At 35.7% G+C, this 17,374-nt stretch overlaps 1 protein-coding gene across 3 annotated transcripts; it reads right to left on the reverse strand.

Moving 5' to 3' along the window:
• Positions 1 to 4,227: 4,227 nt before the first annotated feature.
• LOC126979783 (calumenin) lies at positions 4,228 to 15,447 on the reverse strand. 3 transcript variants are annotated; one of them, XR_007732874.1, is made up of 8 exons: positions 15,056 to 15,447; positions 14,725 to 14,872; positions 13,751 to 13,901; positions 12,707 to 12,787; positions 11,472 to 11,592; positions 10,376 to 10,499; positions 8,553 to 9,796; positions 4,228 to 8,522 (listed from the first exon to the last, which is right to left on the reverse strand). XR_007732874.1 is itself a non-coding variant. In XM_050829317.1 (7 exons), exons 1-7 carry the CDS (start codon positions 15,255 to 15,257, stop codon positions 9,634 to 9,636), a joined length of 987 nt encoding a protein of 328 aa, XP_050685274.1. In that variant the 5' UTR covers positions 15,258 to 15,447; the 3' UTR covers positions 4,228 to 9,633. The 3 variants fall into 3 exon arrangements, 2 of the variants coding, with proteins under 2 accessions (XP_050685274.1, XP_050685273.1); XM_050829317.1 differs by having other exon boundaries at positions 4,228 to 9,796; positions 12,707 to 12,784; XM_050829316.1 differs by having other exon boundaries at positions 4,228 to 9,796.
• Positions 15,448 to 17,374: the final 1,927 nt, after the last annotated feature.

The raw sequence follows: 17,374 nt of genomic DNA on the forward strand, positions 1-17,374 counted from the left end.
CTCGCTTCATTCTGTGATGGAACGTCCTTAGACACCCGCGACCTGTTTGGAACAGCGGGACGTCGCACCACACAATGTGCAATGTTTTAGCTGTAACGAGACCGCTCCGCGTTCGTCTAATTTTTTTGTTTTTCTGGTACCAATTTGTTTTAGAAATAATTCGATGCAACCCTTGAAGTTCAATATTATCTAACTATATCTATATAGTACTTCATTGTACACAAATATAAATACACCCACTCTCCTTCCTGTATTCTAAAATGTATTTCAATTTTCCATTGACATTTGACCCCAGCATCGTCACTAACATGATGCACTCAACACAAGATTTAATCATGGGGTTAGCTCTTGTCTTGATTAAGCTCATTTAGTCTGTACTCTTAACATATGACAACTATTCGGCGTAGGTATTGTCCCTTAGTGCGTTAGTGAGCTAGACGCTGTCTTTGTGTAATGTGTCAAACCTGAGAAAAACAGGCGCCAAAAAACTCAGAAGGACATCTAAAACCACAAATATCCAGGTGCTTTCATAGATTCATTCATAAAAAAATATTCAAAAATAGTTCCCTCGATAATAGCAGCTGTAATGTTACGAATTGAACACGTGGACAGTAAAATGGCAGACACGGAGCGGTCTTTGATAATGTTCAGATTAGAGTAAATATAGTGAAAAGTAAACATATATTGTGTATTATTAATTAAATGAAATGAAATCATGCGGAACGTTGATCATGTTCTATGTTTTTGTATTGTGTAAATATTTTGGATTTATTAAGATTATTATATTGAATAAAAAAAATACTGTAAATTATTGTGTTTGTTTATTTCGTATAGTTTATAAGTCATGTGTGATCCTCATGGATCACTTCAGCCCTTGAAATTTTGTGAATATCTATGTTAAATAGTAAATTCGAAACACACAAGTAAAACTGTTCTTCTTTCCATGTGTTTGTGCTTAGATAAAATTATATACATCTAGAATCTAGATAGAGCCGTTTGTTGCTAGACAACTGATGAAAATAGGCCAGGTTTATAACTTACGTGTGCGTGACAAGCAATGTTCCTCAAAAAAAAACAAAATAAACTTTTCACTTCTGTCATCATACGACTTCGCTTGGGATTTGTCTGTTCCCCAGTATTTTTGGCCAAGATCCGGGTAAGGGACCATTCTACGAGGGGCGGTCAAAAAGTTCGCGGAATGGCGGGGTTGGCGGGGGTGAGGTCGCTCCTCCAGGTAGCCGCTACTTGAGTAACTCATAATTACTATATATGCCAATTTCTAGCCTAATTGGGTCATTAGCTTTCGAGTTACAAACGAGTGAACAAGTAAATCGGGAACAAACTAGCCACTATGGAGAAAATTGAACATCGCGCCGTCGTAAAGTTCCTCACCAAACAAGGAAAAACGCCTCAAACTATTTTGCAAGAGATGTTAGCTGTTTACGGAGACTCTGCTCCTGGTAAAACCATGATTTACAAATGGCACGGCCTTTTCAAGCAAGGAAGGGAGTCAATTGAAGATGATCCTCGACCTGGACGGCCCATTGAGGCCACTACGCCGGAAATCATTGAAAAAGTTGAAAAACTTGTATTGGAAGACGGAAGGTTGAAGAAGAAACAACTTGCAGCATCAGTTGGAGTATCAGAAACCACAATTTTAAATATTCTTCATCAACATCTTGGCATGAGTAAAGTGTGTTCAAGGTGGGTCCCGAGAATGCTCACGCCGCTGCAAAAACGTGAGCGCGTCAACTGTTCCCGCGAGTATTTGGACCGCTGTGGAGAAGTTAGGGAAGAAATTATGGCCCGAATTGTAACCGGTGATGAAACTTGGGTTCACCACTATGAGCCTGAGTCAAAGCAGGAGTCGATGCAGTGGCACAAAAAAGGCACACCACCCCCAAAAAAATTTAAAGTGTCGCAATCGGCCGGAAAGATCATGGCGACTATTTTTTGGGATACTGAAGGTATTCTTTTGATCGATTATAAAGAACGTGGTGTTTCTATAACGGGAGAGTACTACGCTTCCCTATTGGACCGATTAAAAGAAGCTATTAAAGAAAAAAGAAGAGGAAAACTGACAAAAGGTGTACTCCTTTTGCACGACAACGCGCCCGTTCACACGAGTCATGTTGCGACGGCTGCCATTCATCGATGCGGTTTTGAACAACTACGCCATCCACCCTACAGTCCAGACCTGGCCCCTAGCGATTTTTATTTATTCCCAAAGATGAAGAAAGAGCTGCGTGGAAAAAAATTTAGAGACGATGATGAAGTCAAGTCGGCGATTTCGGCGTATTTTGACGCCCAAGACAAAACCTATTTTTTCGACGGTATTAATAAGTTATATGCCAGATCCCAAAAATGTATTCGTGTTAAGGGGGAATATATTGAAAAGGAAAAATAACATAATGTATCATTTCATCTTTTTTCCCAGTCATTCCGCGAACTTTTTGACCTCCCCTCGTATATGTGAATGTGGCCTTGAGGAAGGTACTCTTGAACATATTTTTTTCTATTGCCCTAAATTGTCAATTCCTTTATATGACCTTCTACCGAAGGATATCCCTCGCCCCATCAACATCCCTTTTCTTCTTACTTTATGCCATTCCCCTTTCATAAAGATTCTTTACAAATTTATCTCCCGCAATAATATTAAATTGCAATTTCTATCCTCCATACTTTCTTCGCTTCTATTAGGCACATATTTATATTATACACATTTCTCCCTTAAACTTAGATTAGATACTAACAAGGTAGTTAATATTGTTGTGTTATGGGTGTTTATTACTAACCGTACTAACTCTTGTTGCCTATTCTTCAGTTCACAAAAAAACCACAGCTATATCAACCGATCATTTCCTTTTAAATCAGCTCTTTATATACTTCAATCAGCTAAATTAAAATAAAAAATCTCTCCACCTTGACGTTGGCCGAATCGTCGACATTCAGTCGACGGAGCCAGTTATATAACAAAAAAAAATTGATCTAAGGTTAGAAGCAATATAGGTACACTAACGGACCCGACATTTTTGAATAAGCCGTAATATTTCTGTAAATATTTTTTTGTTAAAACGTAATTTAAATATCGAAATGTTATAAGATGTACAGTTATTACTAATTTACAATTCGACCAATCGATAGTGTGCATGTGTTTACGAATCTTTACGACTATGGTTAGATAGCTCTACCCATTTGTTCATTTACCTAATGTCCCATTTTAGCGCCACGCTATATGAAGATGTACCACAGCCCAACGAGACATACTAACTCGACTGGCCGATTATACGTAATAAACACAATTTCCAGGAAATTCGCTAATGAGACTATTTCTATGCACACATTACATTATCAAGATATCTCTAAACGATTTTCTACGGCACTAGAGTCAACTCACCTAGAGTTATAAATAGCGCCAATTGTCCTTTCTGCACTCTGTAGCACAAAAATCAACCAACACAGAGTGGTCAACCCATAAGATATCGCTTTTGCATGAAAATCTTTTGTACTGAACTCCACAAACGTACAAGTTCGGTTATAGTAGAGGATCGCCGGCTGGGCAACACAATTGGGTAGAAGAATGGCGTCTGTTTATTATTAGGTATGGGCCATGGGGCCAGATACTTCACGTACAGCATTGGCCATAAAATCTCCGATTTTACGCTAGTGCAGATGGACAATTCAATGTGATCCTTTGAATTTATTGAATAAATATATTCTGCCAGGGAGTTTTGCATGTGTAACGATTATGCAACATAAGAGAGAGAGCGCCATTTGTTTCCGAAGCGGTAGTAGTATCTAGTATAGTAGAAATGACATCAAAAAGAATTCTAAAGGAATCAATTTTGAGAAAGAAATGCCTTTTAAGTAAATCTTGACTCTATTAATATAAAAACATTGAATATTTAGTCCATCTACTCAATAGGAAACATTTTATTTTTATTGAAGTTTATTCAAAACAGCAAACAAATAGTTTTGACTACCAAGTTGCTTTCTAACATATAGGTTATTATTTTTAAGTGTTATCCCTCACTTCAGGGACTTCCACTTGTGCCAAAATATGCGAACGATGCGGGACTCGAAGCCACGCCCACGGGTCAGGTCCGAGTAACACATTGATCGATGTTTTGCTCAACGTTCATAAGTTTTGATACAAATTAAATTTTGAAATAGCGTTTTGTCATTGGAATATCCTATGAGGTTATTTCGGCAAAGTAAAAGTCAAAACTGTTTAAATAAATTTAATTACTGTATGTACTACGCAAACACATAAAAATAATAGCTAAAAGGTATGTATACTTTCACATTAATTATTTTAATACAAATATTGCGTACGAAAAATATATAATTAGCGACTATCTATTTGTATCTTCATCAGAATTGCTTCATACTTCTCTAATGGGTTACAAATTGAGTTATATTAAAGTATAAATATATATAATATACTAATGACTTCATGTCACTGACCACGACAAGTGTAATGGTCATAGCTCATTACACCTACCCGGCAACAGCCGTATTGGTATACGGCTTCGCCGTTTTTTGTCACCAATGAGCGTCGCGAGTTCCACACGGAACTAGTGGTGGTTGTTTTTTTTTATTGATTGCGGAGAGCCTTCTGTATTTGTCCTATTACATATTCTTTGGCGTCATCGACAACTCGCATCGCATAGCAATAACTCCCTAGTGTACCTACTTTATGATACTATAAGATACTTGTTTCAAAATTAAGAATAATATTAAATAGCATCTCAACACATATTCAGGACCCATGCGATGCGGGGACAATGTGCAGTTAAAACAAAAAAAACATGCGGGCAGGTAGGCGCGCGAAGAGTTCCGGTGACGTTACGGATCAAATGTAGTGAGCGTTTATACTTTATCCGGTGCGGGTTAAGTGATGGATTGATCTAATGAGCTATGACCTTAATTTGGCACTTAAAATGAGGATATAAGTTATGGCTTAAATATATTAGTAACCATTTATATGTATATTAACATTCTTTCGTTTTTTTTCGCCACACGCATTGATTACAATTTATGTCCGCCATTTTGGCGCTGAAAGCATTTGTGACTCTAGTGAGTGTTTTCGAACTAATACAATAATTTATGTTGTATCTGTCACTGCATGTATCTGTCCAGCGCCGTATACTGTAAAGGTGCGTTCTGCATATTGTAGTATATGTTGCACATGTGCAGTGCTCACCTCAGAAGGTATGCGCAGTCAAAACCGCAAATTCAAACACAACACTTGACTATTTCGATAGTAAAATTCCAAATGGCAAATAGTCAGGTTTAAATAGTTATAAGCATAATAAAGTTTTATCGCCCAACACACAGTTAGGGTTATAGGAATAAGTTTTCTAATACCTGCATTTGAGGCTTAATTATAACTTGCTGTAATTAAGTACATTATAAGCACTTATGTTAATATTTAACACAACAAATAGAGAATATTGTAACATGTTTTTAGCGCTCATTGATTGCAGTTGCAGTTTCAACCGACGTTTCCGTCCGTCTTTCCCCCGCGACTGGGTCACCTAGTTGTCAGTGATCTCAATAATAATTAATTCGGTTTAAATACTTGACAGGTGACAGGTGCATAACTTATAGGAGGTACTGTAAACTAACAAATGCATATGACTAGTTTCTCACCATTACTTCAGAAAATGAGTCGTGTCATATTACTGATGAATTGGTATTAACTTTTAACGGTTGTATTGACACCATTTGGAATGGCGTTTTTTGCGCAAGACTTTATAACAATAAAACTGTATCAAAACACAGCTTACTTTCCTTTGTAAATTGTTGACATATTCATAAAATGATCTTTTCCAATTAGTTGCTGTTAAACACGTTAAGCTTGTTTCGTAAGATTCAGATCTTCGTGCGATCTTTTGCGATCACGTAAGGGTAATTAAAATTTTGTTACCCAAATAAATAATTTGTTTGAAAATTTAAATTACTTATTTAAGTAGTTCTATCGGTGTGTTCATTAAGTGTCGCCATTGAAGCGTCACGCTGTATATATTATTATATAATAATAATAATTTAAATGCAACAGGGAGTGATTGGCAAATTAATAGACAAAAAGAAATTTTTAGTAGGTACTTGGTATAATTTTCCATCTGAAAACATATGAAAAATAACCAAAAATATGGCAACCTGATATAAATTTAACTGACAAAAGAGCTTCTTCTTTCATAGAAGAATGTAATGAAATATTGTTTCATGATCATATTTTAATTATTTTACTTATAAAAGTTAAATATTATATTGACATTAATATTAAACAATATTGTTAGCAACATACATGGTGTGCGTGCTTGTTTCGTTATTTGTGCAACACGAGCCACGGTAACACTCGCCACTTGGTCACGCTTCCGAATAACGAATTGTATTATGACCCATATAGCCCAGTGGTTGGTGATCCTGCCTGCAAGTTCCCAAGCTCGAATCCCGGTAGGTGCAAACATTTAAATGATGAATGTTTCCAAGTCATGGATGTTTTTATGTATGTTTAAGTATGTAAGTATATTTCATTAAATGTATCGTTGTCTTGTACCCATGGTACAAGCTATTCCTAGTTTGGGAAAGATTTGTGTAAAAGTGTGTCTAAATTATGTTATCATTGTAAGAACTTAATGGCACATTGCTCTCAAAGGGTAGTATTAATGATTACTACGAGGGTGTGGTTTGTAGCCTCAAACGACCAGAGTAGGGAAATCATACTTTCGTCCCAATGATACATTGACAAAGGCCTTCACTGCTGTGGACGTCTTCCGGCTGACGATGATGGCGATGATGAGATAACAACGTGTATACAAATGATTTAGGTTTTCTTTAGTGTTAATTCCGCCAATAGACTCCAGGTTTTAGTCTCGCGCCAGATTTTGGCGAGACAACACGTCCTGAGGATGCCTCGTGTAGAGGCGAAACACGTGTCGAATTGTTTTTAAAAACAAATATTGGCGGAATTAACACTAAAGAAAACCTAAATCATTTGTATAATTATGGATTTCCGCAAAGTAACGCCTAATTCAATAAATTTTCTAACAACGTGTATTCAATGGAGAAGGACGCGTCCAACCATTGATCAAACCGATCAAAATTACCAATAACCATTAGAATTTATTGCCCGGACTGGTCATGCGATACATTATACAGGGTGTCCCAAAGTTATGGGACATGAAGGGGAAGTACCTTAAATATCGTAGATAGGGTATTTTACTGAAAGAAGACTTTATGTTATTTTTAAAAGTTAGTAATTCTGCATTCAAAGATTTTCTAAAAATTATTTGCCTCGTCTGGGACTCGAACCGACTTAAATGTACAAAAAAAAACATCCCAATGCCAATTACAATTATAGTATAATGTTTTTTCAGCCTTTGAATCATTTATTAAAATGGCTTTCTTCTTCTTTTGGCATTTGAAGCTCCAGGGCACCCCTGCATGTATATGCGTAGTATTCTTAAACCTGTACTACCTATATACTACTACCATTACTACACGGCCTGCAATCGGGAAGAGGCCTGTTCCCGGCTGTAGGCCTGTTGCTTCCAATGCCGCGCGGCCGCCGCCGTGATATTTCCACGTCGCCGCCCGCGGTTCTGGCAAACCCACTCTGTCTCTTCCAAAATGGACGACAGGCAGTGGGACTTAGATTGTAGATAATTATAGATTACATATTATGATGTCGAGTGGTGACTCGATCTGGGCGCGGTGACCTTCACAACTTCTGTCTGTCTAAGATTAAGTTTTTCTTTTTATTTGTATTTTATACAGAAAAATGATTGAATGGCGGGACATATTTAACTAGCTACAAACCACCACATGATTATTTATTGAGTTCATTCATTCAATTCTTACATAACACAATTGAGTAGTTTCAATATTAGTTTATTAAGATGATTAACATAAGATTAGCATAGTTTCTTGAAATAAAAGTCGAGTGTGATTAGTACGTAAAAAGAAAAGAAAAAAACTTTGCCTATTATGCCTTTTCAAAAATACCTTTAAACCTTCCAACTGCTTCAGCCAGTCAAGTATGTATATAAAATCGTATATCAATAATTAGTCTAAACACTTCAAGATAATATATATTCAATATTATTGATAGATTAATTAATATTAATTATTAAATTAATACATTAAGTATGGGTTAGGCTGTTTTTGGTACTAAATCTAATTATTATTAATATATAATATATTTTTACATTAAGTAGCTCATAAGTATTCAAATTGAAATTGTAAATATGAAGATGAAAATTAAATTCTCAAACATCAAAAAACGAATGTCCGAAAGACACAATATCCAACTGTACAATTATTACATCTCACCGGAACCAATATCAATAATGCTATTTATAAAATACAAAACGTTTAATCGCTAAAATACGTTTTGTTTCAAAATAATTATGTTAAAATTTCATTCGTATTCAATATTCGGTTACATAGTTATTGAAAATTGATTTAGTTATTATTGTCTTAAGTACCTACGAATTGTATCTTTGAATATGAGTCTTACAAAGTATAGTAGAGTTTTATTTAACATTTACATCACAATTTACACAGTGAACCTCGAAATACCAAAAATAAATTATAAATTCAGTGTTTGTCACATTCCCACGACGGTTTATGACATGTGTCATGTATGTTGATAAATAATTCAAAATATTTCTCCTGATCAACGCCGTCATAATAAGAAACCTATTCAGTAATTTACTTAAAATATTCTAAATACATAATACGGTATTAATATAATGGTGCGTACAGATTGGTGAGACGTAACATGAAGTGTATCGCTGCAATGTATCATGAAAGGTACAAACATACTTTGTAACAATTTCTTATGTGCATTTCACGCACACGCTACGAGCATTACAAACAGCGGTGTTTCGAACGAACACAAAGGGACGCGTTTGCGGTTGAACGGCAGAAAAAACGTAAGCGGGAGATTTATTTATTAAGGAAACAAACAGATACATCACTATAGTAATATATATAATAACTAGCATACCCGACAGACGTTGTTCTGTAGATAATAAAAAAAAAATACTGTTTTATAGGAATTTGCCAATAATAATATTTCAAAATATCAAGATTTATTTCGTAAAAAATGCTCCCTGTTGTTATATTGAAATTGTTTCACAGTGGAACTGTCAAACCGTGTGTCACTTAATTCTCTCATAGAAAATATGTCCATATTGAAAGTAAAAATAATTATGGGTCCCAAATCGAAATAAAAACTATCCTATCTCTCAAGTTGGACTAAACTGCACTCTATGAAGTAATACCCATTAAAATCCATTCATTAGTTTAGGAGTCCATCGCGAACAAACAATGTGTCACGTAATATATATTAAAGATATAGGTTCGTAGTAAATGCGCAGTATGAGCGCGGTTTGTATCCACGCTTGGAGCGAACATGAAAGGTTGAATGATACATTTCATGTTACGTTTCACTAGTCTGTACCCACCTTAATATAGTTATATTGATTATGGCAGCGTTTTATATTACAATTTCTAATCAGTTAAATATCCAATTCGGGTTGTTTTGTAAAGATATCTTTTGTTTTACCGTTCTGTTCAACGGAGTGGCACGAGGCGTTACCGACTAGTATCTCGCAGCTCCTAGAGCTCGTCGTCGAACCGGTCCAGTTCGTGGCCGTAGTCGGTGGCCTCGCTGCCGACGAACACGTCGTGGTGCTGCAGGATCTCGTCGAACGAGAGCAGGTCGTCGTGGTCGTCGTCGGCGGACGCGAACAGGTGGTCCACCTCCTCCTCAGCTATCTCACTGAAATATATATGGCATGGTATAAGATAATATGGTGTTCCTGTTCTAAGTTCACTTTTAGAGTTTCTCGCCAATTACTAGATAAATCCTTGACTTCGAACATGGCGAATCACGAAGTTAAAGGCCGGCAACGCTCTTGTGATTTCTCTGGTATTGCAAGAAAATGTAGGCGGCGGTGATCACCTAACACCAGGTGACCCTTACGCTCGTTTATCCTCGTTTTGCATAAAAAAAGAAGCATTAATTGTAATTAGTTTGTAAATGGCACATATGGTTCACTTTTGTAATACTGTGGGAGGCTCGTTTGCTCAGGTTGCCGGCTAGATTATGGTGACCACAACGGCGCCTATTTCTGCCGTGAATCAGTAATGTGTAAACATTACTTTGTTTCGGTCTGAAGAGCGCCGTAGCTAGTGAAATTTTTGGGCAAATGAGATTCAACATTTTGTCTCAAGGTGCTAAGCGCAATTGTAGTGCCGCTCAGAATTATTGGGTTTTTCAAGAATCCAGAGCGAGACTTGAGTATTGTAATGGGCAGGGCGTCCCTTATTTTCATAAAAAAATATCCCGAGCACTCACAGGTTGTCGGGGATGGTCCAGCGCTTAATTTCCGCAGCATCCAACACGCCGTCGCTGTTAGAGTCCAGCTCCTCGTCGAACTTGGCACGTTCGCCCGTCACCCACTCCTTATCTTGCTGTACACCTGCAACCAGATATTATCTTATTTAGTCAACCCAGTACATGGACCATGGCAGGCCCATCCCATCATGTCAAACACGCGATAAAAAGTACTATTTTTAATTATAGTTAAAAAAATATATAATATATTATTTCTAAATATAATATTGGTATAAACTCAACTCTTATCGTTCCTTCGCGACACACCATAAAACAGCTATTACATTACCTATTAACATTGAATTGCAAAACCTGCGTTCTTTCAATATGCCTGATAAAAAAAATTATAAACACCAGAAAATGATGTACTTGATCAGATCACCTTAATTTATATTGTGAAATTTAGAAAAATGGAATCGCTTCCGTGTCAAAGCACCTACATGGCCCCAAATATATTCCTAACGGCATCTTTTGAATATTTGATTAACCAAATTTTACAATTAAAACAAGTCAACAAGAAAAAAAACTGTGTGTGTGTGTGTGTATCACGAATGTATTTAGATTCAACAGTTAAATTGTTTATATTTCAATAAATTTTTCTCTTGATTTTTTATATTTTTCTAGAGCTAAGTTATAAATACGCGAATAGTCCTGTTGCGCAGCACTATATATTATATGTTTTTTTTTTTATCAGCTGCATCGCCTCATAATAATTATAAATAAACTCTGTGCGGAACCCTTTTTTTAAAGTATTTTGTGTGTGTTTAGGCCGAGTGGTTAGTGGGCCAAACTGCAATATTTTGGTGTTGCATAAATAATGTCACACTTGCCCAGTAATTTCACTAGCTACAGCACCCTTCAGACAGCAACACAAAAATGCTTACACATTACTGCTTCACGGCAGAAAAAGGCACCGTTGCGATACCCATCATCTAGCCGGCATCCTATGTAAAGGAGCCCCACTGGTGTGTGTTCCTTTAAACTTACGTGTTCATTAAAAAATATTTTATTTAAATGTGTAACACTCGCGTTAATCAAAGACAGTACAACATCCTACCTCTTTCTCCCACGAACTCTTTGAAGTCGAGCACTCCGTCCTTGTTTGCGTCCTTCTCTCGCAGCGTCTGAGATATGATCAGCGGGTGCATGGCCGGGTGTTCTTCAGGGTTTGTGAACACCTTCCGAACAACACCATTTTACATTTTTTTATCATGACATATGACACTTTCACACTACATACTTAACCTTCCGAAATCGGCAAATGCCCCCGCGCCGCAGAATACCTTAGAACGGCGCGGGTTTGGCGCGCGCGCAGCGGCATGTCAATGCGTATTATTCTACTTGTTTTAATAGATTGCTTATAATTATGATGATTTGAGTGAATGTGTAAGAAAGCTATTGAAACAAGCTATAAGACCGTGCAAAATAAACCATCTTTTAAACCAAATGAGGGTCGGAACTTGGTCAGGGCGTAGTGTGCCGAACGGCACCTCCGATTTTAGTGTATATGAAAGATCTAGTGACATACTGCACTTACCGATTTCGGAATGTACCACACTGGTGCCTTTTTAGGCTGCCATGCTCAGCAATATCGTCGTACCTCGCGAATATATTGTGCTACTGACTCTTTACTTATCTATGAGCATCGCCAACACAATAATCACTAACTAATTGGATTAAATATTATTCTACATAAATCGAAATCTAAGTGTTATAGCACTTACAGGCAACGATCACATGCAAGTATTAGGTACATACCAATATACAATTTTTAAATTTTAATTGTGCAACTTACACTAAGCTATACAATAAAATAGTATAGTAATAAATAGTTTCTATAAAGTAAAATGAAAATTAATTATTTTACTTACGGCAAAACTAAAATATCACATGAAATGAATAATTTTTATGGAACACCAGTCTAATTACATATCAATTTCCGAAGTTTCTACCAAAAATCAGAGAACTTATCATTAAGAATGTCTATACTTCGATCAACTTTCGGGGGACTATTGTAAGTGCGAACAATCCTATTTCTTAATAGGATTGTTCGCACTCTTGTACGAAAATGACCTAGGTTAGACTTTGCAATCATCATCGTCATTTCAGCCGGAAGACGTCCACTGCTGGACAAAAGGCTCCCCCAAAGATCGCCACGACGATCGGTCCTGCACAGTATTTGTTTAAAAATGTATTGCATCTGACTATTGTTGCTCATCTCATATTTCTTAACATAGAGTATATAACATATATCGTATTATAAGTTCTGTCTATCGGACCACCCGGTTGTACCTCAAACTCGCGGAGGTCGAGGCTGCCGTCGCCGTCAGCGTCTGCTGCCTTCCACATTATCTTCTCATCGCGAACCATCTGCTTGCAGAACAATATCCATTAAATTTCGAAAAATCCACATGACCATCAGAGATTAAAAATGTGCAGGAAGTAACGGACAGAGGGAATGCCGATTACAGCGTTTTAACAGCTGCTGTACGACAGTCACTTAGAACTGGGTTGCTGGAGAAAAAACCACCTGGCTAAAATCGAACTGATTTGGGCATGGCGTCGATAGCAGGTCGGAGGTGGCATATGTACATGCAATCTTCCACCGAAAATTGGATTGAACAAGAACTAGTAAAAAGCTTTTTTTTATATGTATGATGTTGAGCAAAGATTTTTTGCCTTTTCAATTTAAATAATTTAATATCATTTTCCTTTCTATAGAACTAGTCGACTCACGAGTCTGACTCGCGCTTGACCGCTTTTTTATGCATTTTTTGTGCCTCGCGAAATGATTGTGCTACTGACTCTTTATTTATTATGAACTTTACGTCACGCGAACGGTTGGCTCAGTGGAGGAGCGCTCGCACGGAACGCAAGAGGTCGCGAGTTCAAGTCCTGCATGGTTCATAAATTTTGTTTCTAAATTTAATTTGTGTAATCTATATATATCTTTCAATGAATTGTCATAATCATATGTTTTCACTCTTATAATTCTTCTGGTGTTACAAGAGGGCATGAGTGATGGTGATTGCTTACTATCAAGTTCGGGAGATTGTTTATTTAAATATTGCATATATAAAAATGTTATGTATGAGTATTATCGTAAGCAACAACTTACAGGTATGATTTATAATGTTATTGTTCCACTTTTAGTAAATTTGCCAAAGTTAGTACAATTATTGATGATAATTTTGCTTAAAATGTCTATTGTTTGTCACGTTCTTGATAGGATTGTTGACATAACAATTAGTAGACATTCACACTATCGAAGCTCAATATTAATTTATGTAACTATTGAGCAATTTGAAATATTTTGAAGGTAATATAGGTAGTTACCATGCCTGTGTCACCAGTATCATCAGGACTGATCTCTTCCTCTGTGTCTACTCCAAAAGAATCTCTCAAGTATTCCACCCATGTCACTATGCCGTCTTTGTTCTCATCAGTCTCAGCCATACGTTCCTCTGCCTCTTCATGAGACAGTTTTCTGTAATATTTATCTTATTTAAATAATTACTTATACATAATATGGTGCTGTGCCCTTTACAAACAGTTCCAAATTTAAAATATGCTTATCAGATTATAGTATTAATAGATACATATTTTTTCTGTTTGTATGTTTGAACAAAATGCAAAAACTACTGAACTGATCTAATTCAAATCTTGCATAAATGAATCACTACAAATTGTCACACTCCAAGCAGGGGTAGAATTTTTGCTGTATAATAGTAACCTTATGGACAGCATGTCAGGCAGCAGTTAGTACATATTATATTTATAACTAGTATGAATATTACATATAACTATGTTATTACAATAGTGAACAACCAAAGATTCAGTCTTGGTTTTGGCAAGAATCTGCACAAGCCTATCTTTGAGGTATAGTCTACAAAGGCTTCAGCTGCCATATGAAAACTGTGTTAGTGAATCTAATGATACATTTTGAAAGAAGTAATGTTTGTTTATTCCATAGTATTAATATCAAAATAAATAAACAATTACTTTTCTACATACTTCAATTATTATTTTGAACTCAATATGTGCATAACATAAGCCACATTTCTGTAAGCAATATATTTTTAACATGTCTGAAAAAGTTTTGATTTCAGCTGAAAGTAAAACATAGAAGGTCATGTTTTGATTGCACACAAGTTATTTATTCACATTTAAAATATTAAGTTACATGAAGTTCATGTCCCACACATATTGATACCTTTAGAAATATTAAAAGTATTATCTGTTTCAATATATGTTACTGAATGAAAACCATTTGAATATCAAAGGTATTGTAATGGTAATCCCAAACTCACACAAAGGAATTCAAAATCCACTTCTGTAGTTCCTGACGGTCAACAAAATTGTCCCCATTCAGGTCCATCTTGGGTAGTAGCAGTGACAACCGCCTCTTTGACTCCTCAGGACTCAGCTTATCAAACTCTTCGGCCTCCTTGACACTTCCTATCGTATAATAATATGTTACTACTAGTGTCACAGGGATCATAACCAAAAGAGACTGTTTCACAGACATTTCAGTACCTTAGTGGTTATAACAATGTTAACATTGCGAAACCGGCGTGCGGTGACCGACCAGCCGAGCGCTACCGTGACGAGTGATATTAAAAACACCTTATTGAAACATACCTAGTATCGCTTCATGATCGAATTCTACGTTGTGCTCAGAATCACTGTAGTGTTCGGCGTCGCGAGGCCGGTATGCCCCGTCTGAATCACGTTCCACATTTTCATTATCCAGGCTGTGGCTGTGCACAGCTGCCGAAGCACAATGCAATAAAATATTTGGAGTAACAAGGATCACAAATGATACAAAAAATTGCTTGTTCATTTTAATATTTGTAATGAGTGGCACTATCTAAGTGTGTTATAAATCACACGTTATATCATTTCGTTTAAAATAAATTCGTTTGTACATATAAGTGCAAACAATTACTTCACTCAGCAATCAACTTAAAAATAAACTGTGACTAAAAAATAATAAATAGTTTTTTTATAAATTGAACAATTGAAATTGAGTTTTCATTTTTAAAACTCAATTGACAATTGACATTTGACAAAGTCAAAGACATTTTTTTTGGTTCTGTTCGTCCATCTGGACAGGCAAAAGTCAAAGACAAAAAAGTTGTTTAGATTGACAATTTATGGATAATAATAATGGAATAAAAAACCATGGATTCGGCGTGATGATTAAAATAAACATAATATTAATATGTTTCAATCGATTTGACTGTTCTTATTAGAAGTGACATTAAAACTATCTAATAAGTTACCTATCTTAATGTTTAATCTTAACTTTTCCCTGGTTATATATGTTTAGCCCACTACAACTACATAAATTCTGCTATCGTGAGCGTTGGCGTCAATGTTGGCATTTATAAGTGCGGAGGGGGGAATCCGATCCTTAAATCATGGTTTCTATCTTTGACAACATTATCATGGAACTCCGTGTTTGAAATATTTTCAGGACATCGATATAAATATTAGTGGAGAAGTCTGATTGAATACAATATGGGCGGCAGAAATTGATTTGAGAATGGTTTTGGGTAGTAAAACTTACGGAAATAAACCCATATTCTAATTCAATTAAATGATAAGTTAAATAAATTAGTTGAAGGATCAAAAATAGAAAATAAAATGACAAAACATTAGACAGCTGCCCACAAACCTCGATCTTTTTGACAACCCCTACCCCTTTTAACATGCTCATCAAGATTTTGCCACAGTAGTAGAAGCAATCGATGATAATATAAATGCCTTACTGGTTTCAATTTAGGCACCATGTCTCTATTTATATTGCCCTATTTTTTGGTTATAGCTTATAACCTTTGAGGATGAAACATATATTATATCGAAGGAGATACATTGTGTTCATTCGATATCTTTCCATATATATTTTCACTTTAAACCTCAAGTAAAGCTTTACCGAAGTTCTAATACCTCTGCACGTTTTCCAGAAAAATAGATAGTAGATATAGGTACAATATTAAAATACCGTCTTGTGTCATGGGAAGATGCACTAATTACGAAAGTAAAAAGAAAATCATAAACTTACATACCACAGTTAAGAATAGAAGAGAATTCATGAAAATTATAACATTTTATTTGATTTCATTATTTATCTAACAAAATAAATATATTGCCATGACAACGCCGATCGCTGCCAAGTCGATCATAGATTAACGTACAGAAATGACAAAATATTGACGCTGCTGTTGCGGGATGATCGAGGTAGAATATTTTAGGAAATGATGTAAAAAGTCATTGTTGCAGTGAATGTAATAATTTTTAATAAACAAGTGCGTATATAGGTAGCTGAACTATCAAACTACTAAAACAAGGTTTAGGGTAGGTAGCGGATGTAGACAGTGAGTGTTATTTGTTTACGTAGGAGTTTTTTCAGTATATCCCTTGCTAACTGCATAAGAATCAATGGATCATTTTCTTCTTCTCCCATTACCTTATTGTAATAAACCCTCAACAAAAAGACATTCATAAATAATATAAGATACAAAAAATAATAATTGTAATCTTAAATCTTTTTGGGAGCAGTTCTTAGTAAAATTGTAAAAATGGGACCCTTACTGTAGATACCTTTCGGTTTTGTTTTGGTGTCTGTATGTTGTTTTATTATTTTATAGATAAATAATAAATATCATCAATGTGGCTATATATTATAATCAATATTTTTTTTTATAAAATCAATGACACATTATCTACCTCTACTTTATAGCTTTTACTACATGAACTCATGAATGAATCATAATTTAGGCATAAATCACGGTGTACGGTAAAAAATCATATCTGATGAATTAACTGTATTTTCTCTATACAAATACGAAGCAATTAGCAATTTAGAGTTAACTCCTTTTCGCTTGCGATAATTTCATTTACTATCCTTCTTTGACGTGTAATTGTAATGTAGTGTGCTATTGCAATGTTAAATTA

This window comes from Leptidea sinapis, chromosome 4 (assembly GCF_905404315.1).
Source record: "Leptidea sinapis chromosome 4, ilLepSina1.1, whole genome shotgun sequence".
NCBI lineage: Eukaryota > Metazoa > Arthropoda > Insecta > Lepidoptera > Pieridae > Leptidea > Leptidea sinapis.

What these genes read in the sequence shown, in the direction of transcription:
- LOC126979783 (XM_050829316.1), bottom strand. Translation starts at nt 15,257, where the DNA reads ATGAACAAGCAATTTTTTGTATCATTTGTGATCCTTGTTACTCCAAAT. An exon ending in CGATCATGAAGCGATACTAG is followed by an intron (nt 14,873 to 15,055) that starts GTATGTTTCAAT and finishes ATTATACGATAG; the next exon opens with GAAGTGTCAAGGAGGCCGAA. An exon ending in AGAGTTCGTGGGAGAAAGAG is followed by an intron (nt 10,500 to 11,471) that starts GTAGGATGTTGT and finishes ATCTGGTTGCAG; the next exon opens with GTGTACAGCAAGATAAGGAG.